This window comes from Felis catus, chromosome E2 (assembly GCF_018350175.1).
Source record: "Felis catus isolate Fca126 chromosome E2, F.catus_Fca126_mat1.0, whole genome shotgun sequence".
Classification (NCBI taxonomy): domain Eukaryota; kingdom Metazoa; phylum Chordata; class Mammalia; order Carnivora; family Felidae; genus Felis; species Felis catus.
Genome location: NC_058382.1, coordinates 9,191,450 through 9,216,053, shown reverse-complemented (window position 1 = coordinate 9,216,053; position 24,604 = coordinate 9,191,450). Strand labels below are relative to the sequence as shown.

At 57.1% G+C, this 24,604-nt stretch overlaps 2 protein-coding genes across 5 annotated transcripts; one reads left to right on the top strand and one right to left on the bottom strand.

Annotated features, from left to right (window-relative positions):
- The first annotated feature begins 66 nt into the window (after nucleotides 1-66).
- On the top strand, nucleotides 67-4,017 carry EMP3 (epithelial membrane protein 3). 3 transcript variants are annotated; one of them, XM_003997695.5, is made up of 5 exons: nucleotides 67-223; nucleotides 1,136-1,299; nucleotides 1,589-1,691; nucleotides 2,809-2,949; nucleotides 3,740-4,017. In XM_003997695.5, the coding sequence occupies exons 2-5, from the start codon at nucleotides 1,222-1,224 to the stop codon at nucleotides 3,907-3,909; spliced, it is 492 nt and encodes a 163-aa protein (XP_003997744.1). In that variant the 5' UTR covers nucleotides 67-223; nucleotides 1,136-1,221; the 3' UTR covers nucleotides 3,910-4,017. The 3 variants fall into 3 exon arrangements, with proteins under 3 accessions (XP_003997744.1, XP_019674844.1, XP_019674843.1); XM_019819285.2 differs by having other exon boundaries at nucleotides 68-223; nucleotides 1,060-1,299; XM_019819284.3 differs by having other exon boundaries at nucleotides 68-223; nucleotides 940-1,299.
- An 876-nt stretch (nucleotides 4,018-4,893) lies between these two features.
- On the bottom strand, nucleotides 4,894-24,581 carry TMEM143 (transmembrane protein 143). Of its 2 annotated transcripts, XM_023245300.2 has the most exons (8): nucleotides 24,274-24,575; nucleotides 23,685-23,925; nucleotides 22,273-22,377; nucleotides 13,645-13,839; nucleotides 12,693-12,820; nucleotides 11,416-11,695; nucleotides 6,665-6,854; nucleotides 4,894-6,007 (listed from the first exon to the last, which is right to left on the bottom strand). In XM_023245300.2, exons 1-8 carry the CDS (start codon nucleotides 24,294-24,296, stop codon nucleotides 5,793-5,795), a joined length of 1,377 nt encoding a protein of 458 aa, XP_023101068.2. In that variant the 5' UTR covers nucleotides 24,297-24,575; the 3' UTR covers nucleotides 4,894-5,792. The 2 variants fall into 2 exon arrangements, with proteins under 2 accessions (XP_023101068.2, XP_023101069.2); XM_023245301.2 differs by lacking the exon at nucleotides 23,685-23,925 and having other exon boundaries at nucleotides 24,274-24,581.
- Nucleotides 24,582-24,604: the final 23 nt, after the last annotated feature.

Sequence of the window (24,604 nt, the reverse complement as noted above, 5' to 3'; positions counted from 1 at the left end):
AGAGAGAAAAAGGGAGGAAAGGAGGGAGAGAGAAAGAGAGAGTTCCGGATTGAGGGGGAGAAGGGGGGAGAGAGCCAGAGGAGAGAGCGAGGGAGGGAGGAAGGCGGCGGGAGAGGCGAGAGGCGGGGGCCTCGAGAGGGTGGAAGGAGGGAGGAGAAGGGCGGGGCGCGGAGGCCCTAAGCAAAAGACGAGACTCCAACTCTGACTTTTTCTGCCGCTCGCGGTAAGTTTCCAGTCCGTTATTCGGACTGGGATTTCTTTCTTTATTTGGGAGTGCAGCAGTTTGGGAATAACCCCAGGCTGGGAGAGACGCCCCCACTCTCAGATCCCATGGAAATCCTTGTAATTTAAGAAGTGATCTCTTAGCACTTGGGGTGGAGATTCGGGAAGGGGTGGGGCCCTGCAAGGTTTGGGGGTTCTCAGCAGAGCCCTCCACTGGTAAACTTTCTTTAGCTTTTCCCCACGGCCGTCCACTCTCTCCTGAGGACGCTGAGCCCAGGGCTTTGCCCGAGTACACCCCAAGTCTGGGGGACCTCCAGGCACCCCGCCCCCCACCCCGTTCTAGACACTGAAGGGTCCTGGGAGGCTGGCTCCTTCCTTTCGAGCCTCCCCCCGCCCCAACCCCAGCCTCCTACCCCCAACCTGGATCTTGCCCATTTTCCCCAGAAGATGTTAGCAGGCACCAGTCTGGCACCGCCAGTCTGGCAGCAGGGTGGGGTGGGGACCTCGTGGGCATAGCCAGGGGCTGGGGTTTCCCTGGTGCTTGGAGGCAGGGGTGGGGGGGAGGGATGAGTCACCGGGTGACTCACCGGTCCCCCACCCCCCAGGAGAGGAGGGGGGTGAGTCAAGGATGCCTGTCTCTGGGGGAAGCCCCCAGCTTCTGATGAACCCGGGATGGCATGAACTTGAATTTTCATATCCTGGCCCATATGTGCCCAGGGTCAGGACTCTGAGGAGACACTGCTGGTCCAACTCACTCCTGGACCCGAGTCCACCCCTGGCCTGCTTCAACCCCTGGGGGATCCAGGAGTTCAGGCCCCCAGCCTCCTCCCCGCGCAGACTCAAAGGGTCCGGGTTCCCGGCCCCTCTCCTCCATCACGCCCTGGAGTCTGGACTCAGCCCCCTTCTCCACCAGGATCCGAGGGGGCTCAGCCGCCCCTGTCCCAACCTCCTGAAACAGCCATCTCCTGACAACTCCCCATCGCCGGCTTCCGCGTAGCCATGTCCCTCCTCCTGCTGGTGGTCTCTGCCCTTCACATCCTCATTCTCATCCTACTTTTCGTGGCCACTTTGGACAAGGTAAGCCTACTCCATCTTCTCCCGAAGGCTCCCGCCACGCCCCTCTTCTGAAGCCACTCTGGCCCCACCCCTTTTCCCTAGCGTCTCTCCTGAGCCCTGCCTCGGATGCGTCTCCCCTGCCCTTTTCTGCCCTGACTGTCCCCCCCCCACCCCTTCTCACTAACTCCATGCTTTGCCCCCAGTTCAGCGCCCTCCAGCCCCTCACCCTTTCCCTAACCCTCCCCACAATCTCCCTGACCCTGCACACTTGCCTTTCCTAACCCTGCCCTTGTCTCTTGGTCCATCCCAGTCCTGGTGGACCCTCCCGGGGAAGGAGTCCCTGAACCTCTGGTATGACTGCACATGGAACAATGACAACAAAACGTGGGCCTGCAGTAACGTCAGCGAGAATGGTGAGGGGCATCGGGGACCCGTCTGCCAGGGGAGGGGTAACCCCGGTCTCTTCCCAGAATCAAGAATTAGGAACCCTTCAGAGTTTGAGAGGGCAGGTCTGGGCCCCAATGCTCAGTGAGTGGGGCTGATTATGACCCACTTTTCTGGGTGGTAGGGGGTGATATGCTCATGTTCTAAGGAGGATCGGCTAAAGGCCCCCCTCCCTTTTGATTCAGAAAGAATGGAGGCCACATGCTAGGGACGCCTGGGTGGCGCAGTCGGTTGGGCGTCCGACTTCAGCCAGGTCATGATCTCGCGGTCTGTGAGTTTGAGCCCCGCATCGGGCTCTGGGCTGATGGCTCAGAGCCTGGAGCCTGTTTCCGATTCTGTGTCTCCCTCTGTCTCTGCCCCTCGCCCGTTCATGCTCTGTCTCTCTCTGTCCCAAAAATAAATAAACGTTGAAAAAAAATTAAAAAAAAAAAAAGAAAAGAAAGAGTGGAGGCCACATGCTATAGGTTTAAGGAATGGGGAGAGAGCTCCCAAGATTCTGAGAAGGTAGAATTATGTTCTCGAAGTTCTAAGGAGAGGAGACTGGTGTTTGGAATGCATGGCTGGGACCAATTCGTCTGAGTTCCAACAAAAGAGTGGGGTTGAATCCTTCCAAGTCCTGAACAAGGTGGGGGGGGGGGAGGGTGTGCTGCTGCTGATGTATTTGAGCTAGAAGGGAGTGGCACTGTACCCCTTTAAGTTTTTGGAAGTGAGAGATTAAACGCTTTTCCCCGGAGAGCGAAGCCAGAACTTCTGTTCTCACCGGTGCTCTCCGGTGTTGTCCTGGAGGTAGCCAATGCAACAGGGCAAGAAAAAAGAAATAAAAGGTGTAAAGATGGGAGAGGCAAAAGTTAAAAAAAAAAAAAAAGAGGTCTCTATTCCCAGGGGATGTGTTCATGTAGAAAAGCCTAAAGACTCTTCAAAGCAGCTTTGAGAACTGATAAGGGGACTCAGCAAAGTTCCGGGAATCAAGGTCAATAGAAGTGGCCACCAAACTTGTATGGCCCGCAATGGGGCGGTGAGCGAGCGGACGGAGCCGGAACCCCGGAACCTACTGTGACTTCCACCTCTGTCTCCTCCTTATTGCAGGCTGGCTGAAGGCGGTCCAGGTCCTCATGGTGCTGTCCCTCATCCTCTGCTGTCTGTCCTTCATCCTGTTCATGTTCCAGCTCTACACCATGCGGCGAGGGGGGCTATTCTATGCCACCGGCCTCTGCCAGCTTTGCACCAGTGAGCACTGCCCCCTGGGGAAGGGGAGGGGAGGGAGGGGAGGGGAGGGGGGGAAGGGAAGGGGAAGGAGGGGCCACCTGAAGTGCCTCCGTGGGCTACCTCTCTGCCAGGGAATCAGTAGTTTTCACTGATTCCGTGGTTTGCAGTCTGTGTCTCTGAGTCATGTGGAAACTGACACTTAGAGCTTCAAGGAGCCAGAGCTGGGAAGGGTGGTGTGGGTAAATAATGTAGATCCCAGGGATGGGAGGGCAGAGGCAGTGGCTAAGTGATACTCCAGGAGAGAACTCTGAATCATAATGGTAGTGGTTTTATAACCCTCCGTGTATCAGACACTTCAGAAGGGAGTTTACGTGCTTTTCAATTTTCTTGACTTCGGCTGCAAAGAGCTAAGTGATCATAGTCCTCGGCTTCGGGAATCGTACCTTCTTAGGTTCCTACAAAGCCCCTGCCGTCTTAAATCACTATTTGCGTGCTTAGCTCGTAGCAAGGCGTAAAAAAACATTCCTTGAAGGGATGGATGGATGGATGGATGGATGGATGGATGGATGGATGGATGGCTACTATCGTCCCATTTTATGGATGAGTAAGGGGCACCCAGCTAGACGAACTGAATTGCCCGAAGCCAATCTGCAGTAGCCTCGATGCACGGCGCGGAGGCAGCGAACCACAACTCCCAGAAGGCAGCGGTGCTGCGCACGGGCCTTCCCGAGGCTTCTTTGCCCCATGGGTTGTTGGGAAATGCAGTCTTCTTGCGGGTACTGGGTGCCACCCGGTTCCCGTCTCCCCGCAGGCGTGGCGGTGTTTACGGGGGCGCTGATCTACGCCATTCACGCGGAGGAGATCCTGGCGGAGCGCCCGGCGGGGGGCAGCTTCGGTTACTGCTTCGCCCTGGCTTGGGTGGCCTTCCCCCTCGCCCTGGCCAGCGGCGTCATCTACATCCACCTGCGGAAGCGGGAGTGAGGGCCCCGCGTCGCCCTGGAGCCCCCTGCCCGCTCCCGGACCCTCGGTCTCACCCCGAAGCCCCGCCGCGTCCTCCAGAAAATAAAACCAATACACCGTTTAACCGCCCGCTCTGTCTACTTCCTTCCTTCCTTCCTGCCTCCTCCAGGAACCCAGGTCTCTCACTTCTGAGGTCTCCTAAACCGGGACGGCCGCTCCAGCAGCAGCCTTCGGAACGCACAGCTCCGGGCCTCCCTTCTAAAGCAAGACACAGGGGCCCGGTGTCCCAGCCGCCTTTCCCCTTACACAGACCGGGGGCCCTGGGCCCTCCCGTCCCAGCATTCCTCCTGAGTCTAGACTTCTAGGCACTTGTGGGGAAGACCCAAGACTGTGGGTTTCCTGTCCTCTTTCCTTGTACAAGGGTGTCTTTCTCTCAACCAGGCAGGATGTGTGTTGTTCTAGATTGTTGGTCTCGGCCCCCACCCCCCCACCGAAGACACTTTTCTATTTCCTTCTTGGAACTCAGTCTCCTTCTCTCATTAGGACAACCCCTCTTCTTTCCCCTCCCACATCCAATTCTGCCTCTAACCCATATGACACCTTAGTAAAAATGAGCTGCCACCCCCCCCCCCCCCACCTTCTCCAGGCTTACTCAGCCCATTAGGAGGCATGTGGGGGGTGGAGGGATGGCTGGATTTCACCTCCACCGGTGCCCTGGCTTGTGTGCCTTTGGCAGTGAACAACTTGCACAGCGGCACATGGCTGTCCTATCTCCCTTGCTCATAAGACTCAGTCTTTTGGGGAGCCAGGTTTTCTCTCAGATCCTCTTCCGTTACCACAGGCAGTCTCCTTCACCAACTGCGAACCCAGTCTCTCCCTAGGGTGACAGCCTTTTCTGCCTAGGACCCGCCCAAATGCAGTTTTCCCCAAGACCCAGTCTCTTCCTTCAAGGATTCTGATGCTTTCCTTCTCTCCAACCCCTGCAGCTACCCCCACTCATCCAGATTCATTGCACACGATTTATTCCTTTGGGAGAGAGGACGAGGGCGAAATTGATAGACCAATAAATATTGCACAGGCCACTGGTGGAAGAAAGATCCAGACCGAGGTAGTTTCTGCCGAAAGGGTGAGGGGCCCGGGCAGGAAAGGCACCTGAGGTTGTTGGGGCCTGAGTTGGAAATGCGTCTTGGAGGGAGGGTAGTCGCTGCTTCCTCCTGACCCGCGGTTTTCTGCCCGACACAAGGCTCGCAACCCCTTCGGCCTGGACAAGCTGATCAGCAGCTGACCAGATAGCCTGCCTTTATCGGCAGCGTCAATTCATGGAAAGATCAGGTTTCCTTTTAGAAATGTTGACTGGTTTCTTCCACGCAGCGCCAACTGGCAGCCCAGGGCTGCTGGTGCCCGGCAGCTGTCGTTGGCAGTTTGCCAGAGAGCAGGGCTGAGCGGCTCCCGTTGGCTGTGGGCTGGGGCCCCGCCTCGGCGAGCAAGTTGGGCAGTTAGCCCGGCGCGGGCTAAAAAGACAATGATCTCTGGCCTCGGGAAGATACAGTCTAACAACTGTGCCCAGTGGTTCGTAGCACTGAGCAGCTCTGATTGGCTGACACTCCCCCTCGGCCGCACCCCGTTTGGATGTTTACGGCGGGGGTGGGACTAAGCGATGGAACCGCCGCAGAAGCCAAAAAGCTTAGATTGGCTGCGCTGGGGCGGGGGCTTGCCTAGCAACCCTAGGCTGCCTCAATTGCCGGCTTTGTCTGAGAATACGTAGTAACGAAAGCGATTGCTTGTGGGTAAGTGGAAGTTGGGGAGGGGCAAAGCAGAAGTGGCTGTGATTGACAGCTCAGCGTGGAGGAGGCGGGGCTTAGTGCCTAACCAGGTGGCTGGGCGAGGCTGGGCAGTGGTTTCGCTCAGGGCTTGTCACTACTGGGTGCGGACCGGGGGGACTCGGAAACGACTGCAGGCAACGCGTCTAGTTTGGGGAAACCCGGGGGCGGGTACATCCCGATGCTGGGGGTCAGGGCTTGCAGGTGGGCCAGGGCCCGAGTTCCGTTGAAGGCCACGTCACAGCCCGACTGGGCCAGAAGCCAGTTCTCTACCTCGGACTGGAGCCACAGGGAGGTCTCTGCAGGGGGAGAAGCAGGTGTTGTGAGGAGGTGACTGGGGCCTGGAAGGACCCGGAAGGGACAGCAGGGAGGGCGCAGGACAAGGAATACAAGGGGTCCGGGTTTGGGAGCAGCCTAGAGGTCCGCTTGAGGCTAGGAAGGGTCCGACTCTGGGGCTCTCGTCTAGGGACAAGTCAGGGCCTCTTGTTCAGGGAAGGGTGGAGGTTCCTGTCAACCTGGGGCTCCCAGGGGGAGGGGGCAAGAGCCTCTTTTGGAAGGAGCGCTGGGCAAGGTGGGAGCAAAGGAGGGCATGCCACAACAGGAGACTGATGACCCGAGACCCTAATCCAGGAGGAGGTCAGGATAGGGAAGTCGGTCACCCCAGGGAGGGACCAGATCCATCAAGATCGGAAGCTGGGTTCAGGGGTTCCCATCGGCACGCTGAGCGCCGAGGTCACCTGGGATGTTATAGGTCAGACTCGCCCGTAGGAACCGGGAGTACTGGGCCTGCGCGGTGAGGGGGGGGGGGTGTCCTCAATGGGGTGGGGCCAGTTGGGAATGGGGGGCCGGAGTCTTGACCGTGTAGGGTATGAATGGAGTTCGTTTCAGGTGGGGCCACGTCAGTTCTGGGCCGCGATGGGATGGGGCGGGGGCGGGGCCCCGGGGACAAGTCCTACCTTCCGACGCGCCGCGGGCCGTCCGGGGCAGCCGGGCCAGGAAGCTGTGCGCCAGCAGGGCCTCCTTGGCGTGCTCCTCCTGCGCGCGCAGGGCCAGGGCGCTGAGCAGCTCCGAGTTGTTCGAGGTGCTGCGGTAGTAGAGCATGTGCGCCAACTCCAGCGCCTGCGCGCTGCGCCGCTGTCCGAACATCTGCGGGCGGGACAGCGCCCCGCGGGCTCAGCGGCGCGACGGGGTGGGAGGGGGCAGGGCCGCCCGGGGCCCCACGCCCCCCACCCCGACACCCACGCCACCCCCAGCCACTCGACGCTGGCATGGTCCTTTCCGCGGGCTCCCAGGCCCTCCCCGGACCTCTTCGGGTTCAGGTCCCCAGGGCACCCCGGGTATTTGTATTTTTCACACACACACACACACACACACACACACACACACACACACACACACACACTCGCTCCCGCCCCATTGACCCCGAGGCCACCGACAGCTTTTAGCAACCGCTTCACTGGTCTGCTTAGCTGAGCCACATAGTAATGGATTTGCTCAAGGGTTTCCAGACCATTTGAGCTGCAGCCTTGGAACTTTCTGCTACAGTGATTTTTTTTTTTTTTAAGTCCTTATCTTTTTAGACACACACTAAAGTATTTCCAGAGGGCATGTCTAGGATTTGCTTCCGAATAACCCAGTGGTGGGAGGGCAGGGGGCGTGTAGGTGGACCCGGATTGACTGTTTGATAATTAGAGACTCGGGGATGCCCAGGAGCTCATCAAGTGCTTTTAATCCCACAGTTGTTTGAACTTCTTCCATAGTAAGAAGAAGGGTTTACATATGAAATTGTCAAGAGAAGTGCTAACAGAAAACAAATACTCCAAACCTCCTTGAGGGAAGGAAGTCTGGGGCCTCCTTCTCCACACTTTGCCCCCTCCTCTCCCGGACCCCGATCCCCGTGCTTGGTGTCCCCCAAGGAAGGAAGTGAGGGCCCACCAGCGCCCTCTGGGGCTCACGCTAGAATCCTCCACTCAGATTCCTCCATCCAGCCACAAAATGAGTTCAACACTGCTGGGTCCCATAGCCTGGCAGGCTGGGGCCAACGGTGAGCCCTTGGCCCAAACCTAGAATCCTCGGGGAACACTATCAGTGAGCCCGGCTAGATGGCAGGAAAGGGTCAGAGAGTCACCAAGAGGTGTAAGAGGCTCTTGGCACGAAGCCGGGCCCACAACGGCCAGGGCGTTTCAACATCAGCTACTATGGAATATTCGTCCACGCTCCAGGCTGGCTGCTGTCTTTTATTTTTTTAGATTTTTAGTTTAAGAAAATTTTAAATTATTATGTTTATTTATTTTGAGAGAGACAGAGTGTGCGTGGGGGGACGGGTAGACAGAGAGGGAGACACAGAATGTGAAGCAGGCTCCAGGCTCCGAGCCGTCAGCACAGAACCCGACGCGGGGCTCGAACCCGCGAACCATGAGATCGCGACGTAAGCTGAAGTTGGACGTTTAACTGACGGAGCCACCCAGGCGCCCCAGGCTGCCATCTTTTAAATGCACGGGCTGTCTGCCCATCTTGCGCGGAGAGCTAAGGTGAAATGCCTCTGAAGGCAGCCCAGCCGTGGAAATCGCTCAGATCACTGCCAGGGACCGATGACACAGTTGTGCGCGACCGTGCCCCCTCTTCTTAGGAGCCCAGCCCGGCACGGGGTGCGTCCCTGCATTGGAACGAATCGCCATCGCTTCGGTTGAAGGCGAGGTGTAGGAAGGGCGCGTGTTAGGGACGGTCTGGGATGAAATACACGTTGGGTTTTGTGTCTGTTTCCGCCAAGCTCATGGAGCTGAATTCTCTTACGTTAAGTGAGCAGGTCACGCCACATTCCGTGGCACGCAGATGAGGCCGGGCCTCTCGCTGAGGACACACCGGCTGCCACCTGGGTGTTCCCTTCAACAACCAAAACGCCTCCCCTCAGCCCACCTCCTGGCCTGCAGGTTCCCCCTCCCTGAGCTGTCCCCTCCTCTCCCAGCCGCCTGGTGCATGGCCTCCTCCCGCCGGCCTCTGCCCCTTCTGGTATGTCTCTGCACAGCCCCAGAACTGACCCCACTCCCCCCTTGCTCACAGCCCTGCCGTGGCTCCCCAGCGCCCTCAGAGAGCCCAAGCTCCCTGGCCAAGGGCCTGTGTGGCCCAGCCCCTGAAGGTTTCTCCCGCTGGCCTCCTGCTCCTCCTCTCTGAACGCAGCCCGTGCCGATGAGCCAATTTAACCCCTGAACAGTATCCCGAGCTGCCCTCTGTCTCGGTCCTCTGGGGCCTCAGAACAAGCCAAGTCACCCCTGGGCTGCTCTTAGAAAACACTCACTGCCTCAATCCTCAAGGCTCAGTCCTCAAGGACGCCGTGTCCCCCAGATGGGCAGCTGTGTCATCGGGCTCCTGCAGTGTCCACTGCGACCTCTGCATGTCTCCCTCCAGGGAGAGATCTCTGGGCTGCTTGCTTCTCAACAAGCCCGGCCCTGCTCTGTGCTGGGCTGAGGGGGCCCACGCTGAACCAGGGCCAGCTCCGGGGACCTCGGGGATGGGCTGGAGGGGATCGATGGGGAGGCTGGGAAGGCCTGGGCTGGGGCCAGGACAGAGGGAACGAGACGGGACACAATATCGGGGCAGGAAGGACAGACTAGGGGGTAGGGCGAGGGTAGCCTCAGGGTCTAGCCGGTGACAGGGGGCACAGGGCCCTCTGCAGACAGAGAACCAGGACGAGGAGCAGGTGTGTGGGGAGCCGCCGCTGGAGGGGAGGGCAAAGGGGGCCCGGAGCTGGCGGCCCCAGGCTGGGCGCGGAGCATCTGATCCGGGAGATGGAAGAAAGCTGTCGGCGGAAACGCCAGAAGTGGATGAGCTCTTTGAGGGGGGGAAAGAAAGAGGGACGTGCCTATCGCGGCAAAATCACCTGAGACCGGCCCCTTAGACAGGGGCTCGGGATGAAGGGGGGTTGGGGAGGAAGGATCCTGAGCTCAGTGGGATGTGGGGCGTGTGGGAAGGGCTCGGGCGTGTCCAGGGAAGGGCGGGTGGGGTGGGGGGCTGGAGACTGGGAGAGACGCCTGCACCAGAGACAGATATCTGGGAGCCACCGACACACAGGAGGGAACAAGTGTGCACGGGGAGGGGCGGCTGGAAGGAGGCTGGGAGGGCTCTCGGTCAAGGGTTGGAGGCTCCGCCCAGAGCGTGGGAAAACATTTAACGGATGCGTCACATTAACTAGTGAACCGGGTTTGGAACTGGGCCCCTCAGAGGGGCGCCCGGGTGGCTTAGTCCGTTAAGCGTCCGACTCTTGATTTCGGCTCACGTTTTCGTGAGTTCGAGCCCCGTGTCCGGCTCTGTGCTGATGGCCCGGAGCCTGCCTGGGATTCCGTCTCTCCTCCTCTGTCCCCCCTCTCCCCTACCGCTATGCTCGTTTTCTCTCTCTCTCTCTCAAAATAAATAAACTTGAACAAATAAAATAAAATAAATAAATAGGGGCGTCTATTAGGCGGGACGGATGGTCCCCCTGGGGCTGGGACTCTGGGTGCCCCCCCAGACCACCTGACACCCTTCCCAGCCTCCCTGCTCTTGGTCTCATAGCCCCACCCCTCCACGAGGCTGCAGGCTCCCTCGGGGCCTGCGATTCTTCCATAGCAGCTGCTGCCCAGTGGCTAAACCCCAGGGTCCCTATTCTGGCATTCAAGGCCCTTGCCACTCTCTAGGGCCTCACTTCTCCACCCTGGACCCGGGACTCCAGCCCTGCGAGATCCCCCCCCCCCCCCCCCCGCCACACTGTGCCTGCCCAGCCCCTTTCTCCACCGGATCCACTCCTCCCCTTTCAAACGGGAGGCTGACTGACGACAGCCCAGGTCATGATCTCATGGTTCGTGAGTTCGAGCCCCACCCTGCGCTCACTGCTGTCAGCGAGGAGCCCGCTTTGGATCCTCTGTCCCCCTCTCTCTCTGCCCTGCACTCACTCTCTCTCTCTCTCTCTCTCTCAAAAATAAATAAACATTAAAAAAAAAAAAAAGCTTCCTTTAGATCCTGCCTGACCCCCGGTCCTCAGCAGCTACCCCCACCCCCAGCCCTTCACCCTCTCAGCCAGCACAGCCTGGCTATTATCTGCGGGATTTATTATCATTGTCCTAAGAGCCTGCTGGGATGGCTGTAAACAGCTTGAAAACCAATGAACCAGCGAGTGAATGATCAAGCACAATGGACTCCACACACCAGTCCACACTCCTGGGGCCGGTGCCAACCCTGGGGAGAATTGGTAAAAGGCAGCCCCTCTCCCCCGGCCGACTCAGCCTCAAGACAGCACACAGGGCACAAGTTAGGTTTCAGCCCCACCCCCCCGCCGCCAGGCCCTCAGCTCTGAATCCTTGGATGGTGAACAACCTGTGCAACTGTACCAGGCGGCCCTGCATTCACATGTAGCAGAATCAGGAAGGGAGTGTGTTAAAAATATAGTTTCCCGGGCCCCAGGCCCAGTTTCCCATTGAGTCCATTCAGGCTGGAGCTCAGGGAGGCTGCCCCGATGAAACAGCTCGCCTGGTGATAACGACGCCCCGGCCAGGATGAGGAAGGAAGGAAGGAAGGAAAGGAGGCGGGAGGGAAAGGAATGATGACTGAGGGAAGGAGGGAAGGCACGAAGCAGATTAACGCCGGAAATAAACCAAAACAGAGGGCGGCCTGACCTTGGGGCCGAAGGAACGCGCAGAGGCAGGGACCCAAGAAGCGTGGCGGGCGGTCCCCTTACCTTGGAGGCCCGCAGGCCCATGAAGGCGGCAAAGAGCAACAGCAGCAGGGAGGTGGCCATCTTGAGGTCCGAGAGCACCACCATGCCCACGTTGACAAAGAACACCACGCCCGAGACGAAAAGCGTGACGTTGAGCAGCGCGCGCTGCAGGGTGGGCGTGCGCACCTTCAGCTCGGGCAGCAGCTGCTCCAGACCCTCCAGCGGCGTGTCCTTGAAGCTCTTCAGCACCAGGTGCCCCCGCCTCGTTCGGGCCGCTAGCACCACCCGCTTGAAGTACCTCCTGACGGACCAAGACAGAAGGGGCGAGGTGGTCAGGACCGCCCCGGGGCGCCCCCTCCGGCCCCCCGGGGCGCCCTCTCTAGCTCTGCAGTAACGGGGTCATTTCCAAGGCTGCTACCCCAAGGTGGTGGGAGGAAAGTCAGACCTACGCCAAGGGTCCAGCCACAGGGCGTCAGCTGAACAATGCAATCCCCGGTTATTGGACACCACCACGGCTTCCGGTTTCCTGGGCTTGGTAAATGAGAGCTGCATAGACTGTCTTTTCTTTAGTTCTGGGTTTTTGTTTGTGTGTTTTATTTATTTATTTTATTTTTTTTTCAAATTCAAATTCTACTTGTAACTTAGAGTGCCTGCTAGGTGCCAGGGAGTGCTACGAAGCTCTGGAGAGACGATCGCCGCCTTGGTGGAGCTTATAATCCAGCGCGAGAGACAGACAATTAAACTACACAGCCTGCAAAGTATAAATATCTCCTTGGAATAGATTCCTGGAAACAGAATTGCCGCTTTAGGGGCGTGAGGGTTTTTTGTCTTCGGCGGTGTTTTTTTGTTTTGTTTTGTTTTGCTTTGCTTTGCTTTTTTGGATTCGTGACCGTATCTGATCAACTGATTTCCAGAAGGATCGGGTAATTTATAGGCCCAAGGGAAGATCTGGCTCTCCTGACCCTACTCTGTATTTGAAGGGCCTCCGTTCAAAATGTGAGGCTCATCGGAGTCCTGGTGGCGCCATTTCTTCAGAATGTGGCCTTCCTTTGCTTGAGGCTCCGCTTTCCTCATTTGGGAAATGGGGACAAGTGTCGCTCCCCTTTCTCTTCCCCTGGGAATGCTAGTTCTTATGTTCCCCCTGGGAAGGAAAGGCGGCATTTGGGTGATCTCCCCGCCCCCTTTCTCGACTTCCCACCCAGGGCCCAGACACCCAAATGCAGACACTGACCTGCAGTCCCCTCTCGACTCTAACCTTGCTCCCTCTCGCTGCAGCTGGGGAACAAGGGCCGCCTCACCTCTCTGCGGGGGGCGACCTGATGAAGCCACGTTTGGAGCCCACGCTGGACTTACGGGGGATCTGCCCGACTCGCTGGCCCAGGGCCCAGAACTGCATGTAGATATACTGATCCAAATTTACTGTCACCTGACAAGGGGGACAAAGGAAGCAGAGGCGGATGAGCATGGTCTGCGGTGAGAGCACAGGTTACTGGAATTAGATGCCCCTTCTCCCAGTGATGTCCACCCTCCTCCCAGGCTTATCATCACCCGGTGTTTAGGCAGGGTGGCCCTGTATGGTTGCTCGTGTTGTGTACTGCACAAGGGCATACTATCTGAGATGGCACCATTTACCTCACAGTCATTTTTACTGCCATATTTCTGAGAATCTAAGATGCCACCGATTGTAAGATATGACAATGTGACATTGTGTAAGCTTAAGGTACACGACATTTTACTTTGATGCATTTATATATTGTAATATGATTGTCGATTGGATCCTCCATCACCTTATGAAGCAATTGAAAGAGAAAATATATTGCCAAGTAACACTAGGCCACACCGCCACTTAGAAGTTATATTCCAATTTCAGGGACAATAGAATGTGACTTCAGTAAAAAGTATGTCTTAACATCGTTAAAATGGGGGAGTTTGGAAGATTATAGTACTTTTATTATTATTATTATTATTTTTACTTTAAGGATGAGCATTTCGTATTACTTATTATCACAGTTTTCTGGCAGATGGCGAGAAAGCCTCTAGTCCTAAGAAAGGTCCGTTTCTTACGTTTCCTTTTTCCAACCGATGGCAGTGGACCGACTGGGAAAGAGGTGCCCTAGTCTAATTCACCGAGAACGCTGCATGGGCTCACGCCCTACGTTCAGGACAACTCCCAGCAGCCTCTGCCTCCCAAAGGCTCATCCCTGCCCCCAGGCCTTCCGGTGTTTTGGTCCTCCTCTGGAAGACGGGCACCTGGACCTCATCCTGAGGGTGGTGGACCACCAGAGCGTAGGCCAGAGCGTCCTCAGACAGCGGGGAGAAATTGGCCTGGGCCAGCAGGGGCTCCAGAGCCTGGAGCACCTCCTGTTCGTTGGACAGACGCTGTGGGTCCGTAAGCGAAGGCTGGTCGAGGGTCTCCCTGTCGGGGTTGATGGGGTCATACAAGGCCTGAGGAGAGAGTCAGAGAGAAGACAGACGGGCTAGGGCGCGGCATGAGGGATTGCTCCCGGCCCCATCCCTCAGATGACAGGGGGACCCCAGGGCTTGTGCCGGGCCCTCTTCCCTTTCCTCTCTCTGAGCGCACCCTAAATAGCCTCGTTATTCCCGTGCCTTTAAACACCACTCTGGGGGCTCCTGGGTGGCTCGGTCGGTTAAGCAGCCGACTTCGGCTCAGGTCATGATCTCGCGGTCCGTGAGTTCGAGCCCCGCGTCCGGCTCTGTGCTGACAACTCAGAGCCTGGAGCCTGTTTCAGATTCTGTGTCTCCCTCTCTCTGACCCTCCCCCGTTCATGCTCTGTCTCTCTCTGTCTCAAAAATAAATAAACGTTAAAAAAAACATTAAAAAAAAAAACAAAATAAATAAACACCACTCTGTGCGTCTCTAGGTATCTGTGCGCGACTCGCGTCTCCAGCCCGGACCCGTCCTCCAGGTTCTGGACCTAATATCCAGTTCCGGGGCCTGAGCGTCTGTCCTGTCCCTCCTCCCCCAGTAACAGACGGGAAGGTGGACGCAGGGATGCACAGAGAGAATACGTTTCCCGGTTTCCTCTCCCAAACCTATTCCCCCCCCCCACCTCCAGTCAGCCTTGGCCTCTACCCTGAGCGTCAGACTCTCATATTCAAAGATCTCTGACATCTCCCGTTGGAAACGCCACCTTACATCTAACACGGCCCAAGGAGAATGCTTCGTTCCTTCCTCTCCCTCCCCCCAGCCTTCTCCCTTCAGGAAAGGGCACTGCCTGATTCATTCGGATGCTCTGATCAGACACCTCGGAGGCATCCTTGATGCCTTTCTTGTGGTCGCCCCCTGGTCCAGACCTTTTGCAAGTTCACTGGCTAGACCTCCGAGGCGTCCTCGAATCCATTGTTCCCCTCCCCCCACCCCCATCTCCAGTAACCCCTTCTCGTCCCGGCTACCTGTCCTCTGCCCCAAACAACTGCATCGAGCTTCTTCTCTCGCCACTCTTTTAAATTTTTTAACGTTTTTATTTATTTTGAGAGACAGAGCGAGAGTGGGGGAGGAACAGAGAGAGAGGGAGACACGGAAGCCGAAGCAGTGGCTCCAGGCTCTGAGCGGTCAGCACAGAGCCCGACGCGGGGCTCGAACCCACAAACCATGAGGCCATGACCTGAGCCGAAGTCAGATGCTCAACCGACTGAGCCACCCAGGCACCCCTTCTCTCGCCTCTGTCCTACACTGTGCTCCCGAAACTGTCGCACCAAGAGCTTATTTATTATTTAGACTATAAACAGATCCCACACCCTCTCCCTGCCCTTGGAATAAATACCAGAGTCGTTCCACCGCCTCCAAGGCCCCTCACAAACTGGCCTCCCCCCTGCCCACCTCATCTTATGCACCCATCCCTCCCTACCCACCTTGCAAAAACTTGTGGACTGAATGGATGGACGGATGGACGGATGGATGGATGAACAAATGAATGAGTGAGTGAGCGAACTGCTGGGTGCCTAGCCTATTTGCCGGTTTCAGGAAGACACGTGACTCACGCCAGACTATGCGGCACAGGGGACTCACTGGTCCATAAAACGAGCCCAACTCTCCGTGTCTCCCAGGAGAGGTAGCCTTAAGGAACCACTTGTCCGGGCCAAGTGCAGGGTTGAATGAGTGGAAGGGAAGAGGGTCTACCAGCGGCAGGAACGGCCTGGGCAGAGGTCCGGAGGTGGGAAGGCCCACGACCTTGGAAACGACAGAGCAGGAAACAACCTGGCAGGCCAGCCTAGCAAACCCCCTTTGGAACGAACTCCCAGGGCTGGGGCGGGCGCCAGGGGGGCGGGACTGCAGCCCAAAGCCCCCGTCTGTGCCGGAAGTCCCTTCTGTTCTCAGACTCAGAGAGTGACCTTGAGAAATTTTACTTCCGGGACAGAGCTGGGGTTTGACAGGGAGGGAAGCTCAGAGCTGGAGGAGAGAGCGAGAAATCGGTATTCGGCAAGCATCCGCTGCACGCTAGATTCTCCGCTGGGCACTTGACATCCACGCAGGGCTTCCGGCCAGAAACCTGGAGGCCGCTGGTGACCCCCGGCTCCTCCCCTCCCCCACACCTTGAACCCTGCTGATTCTCCCTCCGAAACAGGCCCCCTTTGCCCACCGGCCCCACCCCGTCCACACCACCAACTCCTCTTCCTACCTGGATGAGTCCAGCAGCCTTCTCAGTGGCCTCCCCAAGCCCCTCGCCCCACCCTCAACCACCTGTCCTGTCTACACGGCAGCCAAGATTCCATCGAACCACGAGAACAACAGTAATAAATGATAACGCACGGTTATATAGCGCTTGCTGTGTGTCGGGCACTGTTTGAAGCAGGTTGTGCACGCGTTAGGCACACAAGGTGACGATGGCCCCTGTGGTTATCCTCGTTTAGAGATGTGGGAAATGAGGCACAGAGAGGTTAAGGAACTGCCTGAGGTCACACAGCCAGGAAGTGGCATATCAGGAATTACACATGTAACCATGTCAATCTCCTGCAAAACTCATTCCGAGGCTCCCACTGCCCTCAGGAAGTAGGACCGTGCTCTGGACCGTGTCCTTCCCGCAAGGCCTCCCAGGACCTAACACCACGGTCCCCCTTGGTGGCTCACAATGGTTTTAGTTCCTCCAGGCACAGGGATGTTGTGCATGCTGTTAAGAGACTCTCCCTGCCCCCCACTCCCCTCCTCCTTCCCTTTCCACGACTGAAGTCCCACTCTTCTATGGTATTCCAGCTCCCTTCTCGCCCTCAAAAAGCCCCCCTCCATTCCTTAGGCTGAGCAGAGCCGCCTTGCGTGGTTGGGCAGATTGTACACTGCACAAACGTGCCAGTCTAACATAAGCACCGTTGTAGATGCTGTCGACCCATACATTTATCGGAACAGTCGCCCTTTCAGATGGAAATAAAGGGTCTAGAGCAGCACATTCCAAAAGAACTGCCTCCAAGGATAGAAACATCTAGATCTGCACCATCCAATACCTCACCACTGGTCACCGGTGGCTCCGGAACACTTGAAACATGGCGAACACAACTGAAATTTCGGACGGAATTTCTAAATTTTATTTCATTTCAGCGCCCTCACATTTAAACAGCCACATGGGGCTAGCAGCTGCCAACGTCGCGTGCACAGGGCCAGGCGACGGAAAGGGGTGCGTTTTCTGATACGCACACAGACTTCAGTTCAGAAACCAAGGTCAGGCTTCGTTACGCGCTGGCACGAACTGCACCCTGGGCGTTCACTGTGTGGCTGTATCTGTTCGTCGGGGGGAGGGTGTCTGACTCACAACTGTCCCTGCCACCCAAGTTCAGCTGTCTGAGGGCAGGGTACGGGCCCGAGTCTGCTGCTCAGGTGGGTCCTGAGCGCCGGACTTACATGCCAAGAGCCTACTCGACGCGTGGCCACAGACGTCCGACGGGCGTCTCGACACCTCCACGCGGGCATCCGACGGGCATCCTCTCAAAGGCACTACGTCCCAAACTGGGGTCCTGAGACCCCTCCCCAGACCTGCTCCTCCCGCCACATTACCCAGCTTAGAAGCGTCCAAGCCCATCCTTCCAGGTGCCCACCCTGAGCCCATTGGCAAATATCTGATGGACCCCCATTCAAAACGGATCCAGAATCCAACCACTTCTTCCCACCACCCCTCCTCCTCCACGCGCCAAGTCTGAGCCCCCCCCCCCCCTTGCCCTTGCCCTGCTCCCATCCTCCAGCCCCAACCCAGTCTGTTCCCTGGGAAGCCGCCGGAGGGCGCCCGTCGTAATAGAAGGCAGCTCACATCCCGCTGCTCAGAGCCCTCTGGTGGCTTCCACATCACTTAGAGTCCAAGCAAAGTCCTCACTCACTGTGTCCCACAAGGCTCTGGGCCCTCATCTCCAGCCCTCTCCCCTGTGCTCACTCAGCTCTAGCCCCACCAGCCTCCTTGCTATCCCTCCTATACACCATGCACAGCCCTGCCGCAGGGCCTTTGCACTTACTGTTCCCACAGATCTCCTCATGGCTCTCCCTCTTGCCTCCTTCTGGTCTCTGCTCAAATGTCGCCGCCTCAGTGAGGCCTCCCCTGACTACTCTCCCTAAAATTGCAAAACATTCCTGTTTGCTAATTTCCTCTTAATTAGGGTTACCAGATTTAGCCAAAAAAAAAAAAAAATTCAATACAGTATACCAGGTGAGATTTGATTTCCAGATCAACAACTAATAATTATTCGGCCTCAGTATGTCCCGTGCAATATTGGAGGACTGCATTACGTAGGACATGATTATACTAAAAAAAAAAAAAAAAAAAAAAAAAAAAAAAAAAAAAAAAATTATTCCCAGCTTATCTGAAATTCAAATTTCACGAGGTGGAGAGGGTTGAATGGTGTCCCCTCAGAACCTCAGAATCTGACTTCGTTTGGAAATAGGGTCTTTGCAGGTCTAAGGAGTAAGAATCCCAGGGTGAGACCGTCCTGGATTCGGGAGGGCCCTATATCCAGTGACGGTGGCCTTTACAGGGGACAGAGAAGGGCACGCAGGGCCACAGAGAAGAAGGTGATGTGAAGACGGAGACAGAGATTGGACTGTCGTGGCTACGAGCCAAGGAAGGCTGACAGTGGCAGTCACTGTCCTCCAGGACCGGGCACGGGGTGGTTCCCCCCTCAGAGCCTCCGCGAGAAACCCACCCCGCCCACACTTTGAGTTTGGACTTCTGGCCCCCCGAACTCCGAGAGAACAAGTTTCTGTGGTTTTCGGCCACCCGCTTTACGGTGATTTGTGATGGCAGCAGTTGGAAACAAATAAACCGGGTGCCCTGTGCTTGATCTCGCAACTTCCTCCTCGGTAGTTGGCGCCTCTTCACGCATTTCACTTCCTTACCGTCTTTTTTTTTTTTTTTAACTCTTTTAAGTGAACCCTACCCCGACGTGGGGCTCGAACTCACGCCCCCAAGATCAAGAGTCGGATATGCTCCACCGACCGGGCCAGCCAGGCGCCCCTGCGTCCTCGCCGTCTTGAAGATCTGGGTCCTTCCCTAGAACGTGATCCCGTGAGGCAGAGACGCCCATCGGTCAGGCTCACCACTACGTCCTGGGGCTTGGAACCATTTGGAGGACGTAGTAGGTGCTCAAGAAATATCTGCTGTGCACTCACGGATGAATGAATGAGGGAAAGGAGGCGCAGACGGAGGTCACCTGCCAAGGTCACCCACACGGGTAGTGAACAATGCAGCTGGCTGTTCTTTTCCTGCCCCAGGCCGCTTCCTCGAGGGACCCAGGTCACCAGCAAAGGGTCACTCATGTGTCCCACCTGTCTCTATGGCGCTTCCCTTCTCCTCCTAGCATCGCAGCTTAGAATCTCCTACCTCAGTGGAAATATGCATCTCTGCTGTATACGTTTTCTATGTTTCCATATGTTTTTTAAATTCTTTTTTTTTTTCAACGTTTATTTATTTTTGGGACAGAGAGAGACAGAGCATGAACGGGGGAGGGGCAGAGAGAGAGGGAGACACAGAACCGGAAACAGGCTCCAGGCTCTGAGCCATCAGCCCAGAGCCTGACGCGGGGCTCGAACTCACGGACCGTGAGATCGTGACCTGGCTGAAGTCGGACGTTTAACCGACTGCGCCACCCAGGCGCCCCCAATGTTTTTTAAATTCTTAAAAATGTTTAAGTTTATTTATTTATTTTTGAGAGACACAGAGAGAGAGAGAGAGAGAGAGAGAGAATCCCAAGCAGGCCCCACCCTGTCAGCACGGAGCCCAATGAGGGGCTTGAACCCACAGAGTGTGAGATCATGACCCGAGCGGAGATCAAAAGCCGGACGCTTAGCTGACTGAGCCGCCCACCGCCCCATGTGTTCCTGTACATTTAAATGTTCACATAATAAAATGCTTTTGGGGGCACCTGGGTGGCTCAGTCGGTGAGTGCCCGACTTGGGCTCAGGGCATGATCTCACAGTTCGTGAGTTCAAGCCCCGCATCGGGCTCTCTGCTGTCAGCGCAGAGCCCGCTTCGGATCCTCTGTGCCCCCCTCTCTCTGCCCCTCCCCTGCTTGCACTCTCTCAAAAAATAAATAAAAAACATTTTTTAAAATCATAAAATGAATGAATGAATGAATGAATGAATGAATAAATAAATAAAGAAAGAAAATGATCTTTTTCAACAACGTTTTTGAAAAACCCTGCCTCCTGGGGTCCCCGGGCTAGAGCTCAGAGGCAGCTGGACATGGGGGCAAATCGCAGCTCAGCCAGGCCCTCTCAGTGCCTCGGTTTCTGCCTCTGCAAACGGGGCTCCGGGTGGCTCCCCCTCGATTCCACAGGAAGGAGCCGACGAGCGCGACCCAGAGTGACCTCAGCAATAAGGGGCCGATGTCACTGCTACTCAAAGCAGGGAGGGGCCGTGTCCGAGAGCAGCGGCAGGGAGCAGTGAGGGGCTGGCTGAGCCGGCCTGGGGTGTCCAAACCCCGCACCTTCCGAAGGACCAGCCGTCGACTGGGCTCTTGGGATAACTTCTAGGCCCTTGGAAATGTTCTGCCCGATCGGAGGGTCTTGCTCGGACGCACTCGAACAGGTGGCTCAGTCGGGTACTCGTCAGACTCTCGATTTTGGCTCATGATCTCGGGGCGCGTGAGATCGAGCCTCACGTCGAGCTCTGCGCTGAAAGCGCCGGCCCTGCTTAGGATTCTTTCTCTTCCCCTCTCCCTGCCCAGTAGCTAGTCTATGCTGACTATGTGGTTTATGGCGGGGCCTCGGGCCATGAAGTAGCAGTTTGACCTCTGGAGGGGCTGGTGACTGAGTAGCTCAGGTCAGCTACGCAGGCACTGACAGACCCCCTCCCCCCACCCCCTGCTCCCTAAAATCCTGGACACCAGTTGGGGCACCTGGCTGCCTCAGTGGGTGGGGCATGTGACCCTTGATCTCTGGCTTCTGAGTTGGAGCCTCCCATTAGGGGTAGAGATTCCTCAAAAATAAGATCTTTAGGGGACGCCTGGGTGGCCCAGTCAGTTAAACATCCGACCCTTGATTTCAGCTCAGGTCATGATCTCATGGTTGTGAGATCGAGCCCCGAATCTCTGCGAAGCTCTGCATTGACAGTGTGGAGCCCGCTTGGGATTCTCTCTCTCTCTCTCTCTCTCTCTCTCTCTCTCTCTCTCTCTCCTCTCTCTCTCTCTCCTCTCTCTCTCTCTCTCTCTGTCTGCCCCTCCACTGCCCCCACCCCCACCCCGGCCCCATCGCCTTTTTCCTTTCGCTCGTTTTGTTTTGTTCGCCGCCCTCCTTTCGTTGCAATAAGCCACGACTGTGAGCACAAGGGCGTTTCTGAGCTCTGGGAGTCCCTCACAGAAGATCCCCGAAGCTGATCACCCCCGAAGCTGATCACCCCCGAAGCTGATCACCAGGACCCCCCACGCAGCCGGCATCCCGGGGACCGGGAAGGAAGGGGACCCGGAGCACATGGCTTCCTGACATCCCTCTCTCCGGGGGTTCCGCTTCTCTCTCCGGCTGGCTCTTTGGCCGCCCCCCTCCAGGGGTCTAGTTCCCCATACTGATCTCAAGGCTGGGCGGATCCCAGGCTAAGCTAACCCCCTTGGTGGTCTTGTCCAGTACCATCTAAGTGCTCCCAGGGATGCTTCCCGGCCCAGCCCCCTCCCCCGACCCCCAGAGCCCACATCCGGGTCCATCGCTCTACGAGGCTGGCTTAGAAGCATCGAAAATTCCCGAGTGCGAGACCGAGCTCCCGTCTTCTCCCCAGACCTGCCTCCCGCCCCCGCCCCGTCTTCCGCGGCTCGGTAAATGGCAGCTCTGTTCTTTCAGAGGAACTGGAGGCACCCCCTGACTTTCTCCTTCCCCCCCATCGCCGGCCCGCACAGCCCAACGCCAGTGCCTTCCAACCATTACCAGCATCCAGACCACTTTTCCCCGCGTCCACCGCTATTACTCTTGCTGGGGTGGCCATTATCCCTCAGCTGGACAAACATAATAGACTCTGAATAGATCTCCCTGCGTCTGACAGGCTGTTCCAGAAGGCGCCCGCTAACACCTAAATCAGCGCATGTCCCTCCTCTGCTCAGTAGCCCTCCCAGCTAACTTAGAAGTCAAGGCGAAGTCCCCCCCACTACCCACAAGGCCAGGCACAGTTTGCCCCCGATGCCTCTCTGCCTTCATCTACGGCACAGTAGCCCCCTCGGGTTCTTCCAACACCCGTACCCCAGGGCCTTTGCACTTGCTTCCCCCCCCCACCCCGCTTGGAATGTGCCCACCCCCACCCCCACCCCCGCCCGGGCCACCAGACACCGATCGGGCTCTGTCCCTGTCTTCACTCGGGTCTGCACTCAACCATCACTGCTCAGAGCATAGCCAGGTTGTGTACCGGATGAACGGGTTAGGGCACAGGCACCCCAAGGCCAAGGTGGGCGGGGCCACGTCCTCACCTGCAGTCGGGCCAGGATGTGGTGGTAGTGGAACAAGGTGCAGAAGTCCACGTGCGCCGCAAACAACTCCAAGGCTGCCTTGTCCGCGGGGCTGGAGTGGAATTCCTGTAACCCCAGGAAACAAAACTCCTCTGTAGGCCTCCTTCCCCTTCCTCACGGGGAGGATTTCTTTCTCTAGCAGCTGTGGGCTTTCTAAAATTTTGTTTTGGGGGCGCCTGGGTGGCTCAGTGGCTCAAGCGTCAGACTTTGGCCCAGGTCATGATCTCCTGGTTCAGGTCCTGATCTCCCGGTTCGTGGGTTCGAGCCCCGCGTCGGGCTCTGTGCTGACAGCTCGGAGCCTGGAGCCTGTTTCGGATTCTGTGTCTCCCTCTCTCTGACCCTCCCCTGTTCATGCTCTGTCTCTCCCTGTCTCAAAAATAAATAAAACGTTAAAAAAAAAAAAAAAAGAAGAAGAAGCCGAGACTCCGAGCCAGGCCTGTCTGACTCCAGAACACACATATTTAACTCTTTCTTTGTGCTTCCTACCTCCGTGACCTAGGTGAACGCCTTTACCTTTCTAGGCCTGTTCCCTTATCAGCAACTGAGGGTCACACCCACTTTGTCGGAGATCGATGGTGACGATCTAATGCCATCGTGTGTCCATATACATGCGTGTGTGTCCACGTATGTCTGATTTACGTGTGTGCTTGTGGGTCCAGTCTGGCACAGGCCTTAGTACAGACAGGTGTCCAATCAATAATTTTAAAATGAATGAATGATAACCCTCAATCATGACAAGTAGGATGATGACAAGTGGGGCAGGAGCTTAGCTCTGGAGCCGGACCAGGACTCTCAGTGGAGCAGGTGCCTAATGCCTCACCATAGACCACAGTCCCTGCCCTGCTCTGACCTGGGCCACAACGACACAGCCTTGAGTCAGTCACTTTCCTTCAGTTACCTCATTTGTACAATGGGGATGACGGAACTGTCTCTCTTACTGGGTTGTTCTGATGATCCAACAATGCATGGAAAATGCTTAGCACAGTGCCAAACAGTAAGAGCTCAAACAGTGTGATAATTATGATTAAAGCTTCATAAGTATGGCGATTATTATTAGGTAGCAGTAAGAGTACTGAGGAGGATGATTATCATACCCATTTTGCAGAGGTAAAAACCATGCCCCAGAGAAGGCTTGTTCAAGCAAGACCCCAGAACAAGCTGGAGTCTGGAATCTCAACTACATCCGCGGCTCACGGAGCCCCCGCCACCCCCGCCGCATGCCAACGCCACGCCCACCTGGGAGCACAAAGGGAACGGGAACTACAACTCCCAGGAGGCGCCAGGAGAGCCCTCTGCGGCACGTAGGGCTGTGCCGCCGCGATGCCTGCCGGGAGTCGTAGTCCCCGGGCTCTTGGACCCGGGACGGGCGGTACCTGTATCAGGAGGCGGAGCAGTTGCTCCTTGGAGAACGGGATGAACCGCTCGCGGTACTGCTGGGCCCAGTCGCGGGGCTCCGTGGGGTTCCACATCTTGCGGTACTCCCCCATCTTGGCCGCTAGCGACGACAGGGCCCGGGGGGGCCCGAGAAGCGTGGGCAACAGGGACCATACTCGGACCCTGGATCCCCAGACCCCCCGGGTCACCAGCAGCATAGCCAGACCCTTTCCCTGGAGCCTAAACAAGGGAAATGGGCAGGGGTCAGAGGTCATCTACAGGAAAAGCGCCCTCTCCACCTCCAGGGACCGTCCATACCCCAGGCAGGGCACAGAGCCCATCTGCCAGTCTTGTAGCCCGTCTTGCCTGTGCCCTCCCACACTGCTCATTTCGTCTGCGCCCCAGGCAGGAGTCGGAGATTTTGAGTCCTGGGCGTTTTTCGGGCCCAGACACCCTTTAGTTGTATAACGGATTTCTGCGGGGTCTAAGCAACAGGTGGATCTTAGGAGCATAGGAGAGGCTCGGAAAGGCTACATAGGGGATGCAGGGCGGCCCTCCCCCGGCCATGCAGTCCGCCGTCTCCCTCACCTTAGCCAACGCTCGACTGTCATTGAGCCTCCTGCGCATGCGTACGAAGGTGTCCTGGGTCCCCAAGGTTCGGCTTCAGCCCGCAGTAAGACGCATGCGCAAAGCCTGGGTCACGGCGCGCTGTCCATCTTCCCTCCGATGCCCTGTCTCAACCGCGCGTGCGCCATCTGGCAGCCTTTCTTCTCTCGCCTTGTTTGAGCGCGGCGCACGCGCTGCGGAAGCCTCTCTGTGTCCGCGCGCTTCAAAGAGAAGGGGGCGGAGCGGGCGCGAGACTCCCGGGAGGACTGGGTCGGGGCAGGGCTCCCGCGCGCCGCCAGCCAACGGCGGGCGG

Bases quoted from the DNA above. Each gene is read 5' to 3' on its own strand.
- TMEM143 (XM_023245300.2), bottom strand. From the start codon at position 24,296: ATGACAGTCGAGCGTTGGCTAAG. The intron at 13,840-22,272 runs GTGAGGACGTGG...CTCTCTCCTCAG, and splicing joins ACATCCTGGCCCGACTGCAG to GCCTTGTATGACCCCATCAA. The intron at 6,855-11,415 runs GTAAGGGGACCG...TCCCGCCCGCAG, and splicing joins TGGGCCTGCGGGCCTCCAAG to ATGTTCGGACAGCGGCGCAG.
- EMP3 (XM_003997695.5), top strand. From the start codon at position 1,222: ATGTCCCTCCTCCTGCTGGTGGTCTCTGCCCTTCACATCCTCATTCTC. The intron at 1,300-1,588 runs GTAAGCCTACTC...GGTCCATCCCAG, and splicing joins TCGTGGCCACTTTGGACAAG to TCCTGGTGGACCCTCCCGGG. The intron at 2,950-3,739 runs GTGAGCACTGCC...GTCTCCCCGCAG, and splicing joins CCTCTGCCAGCTTTGCACCA to GCGTGGCGGTGTTTACGGGG.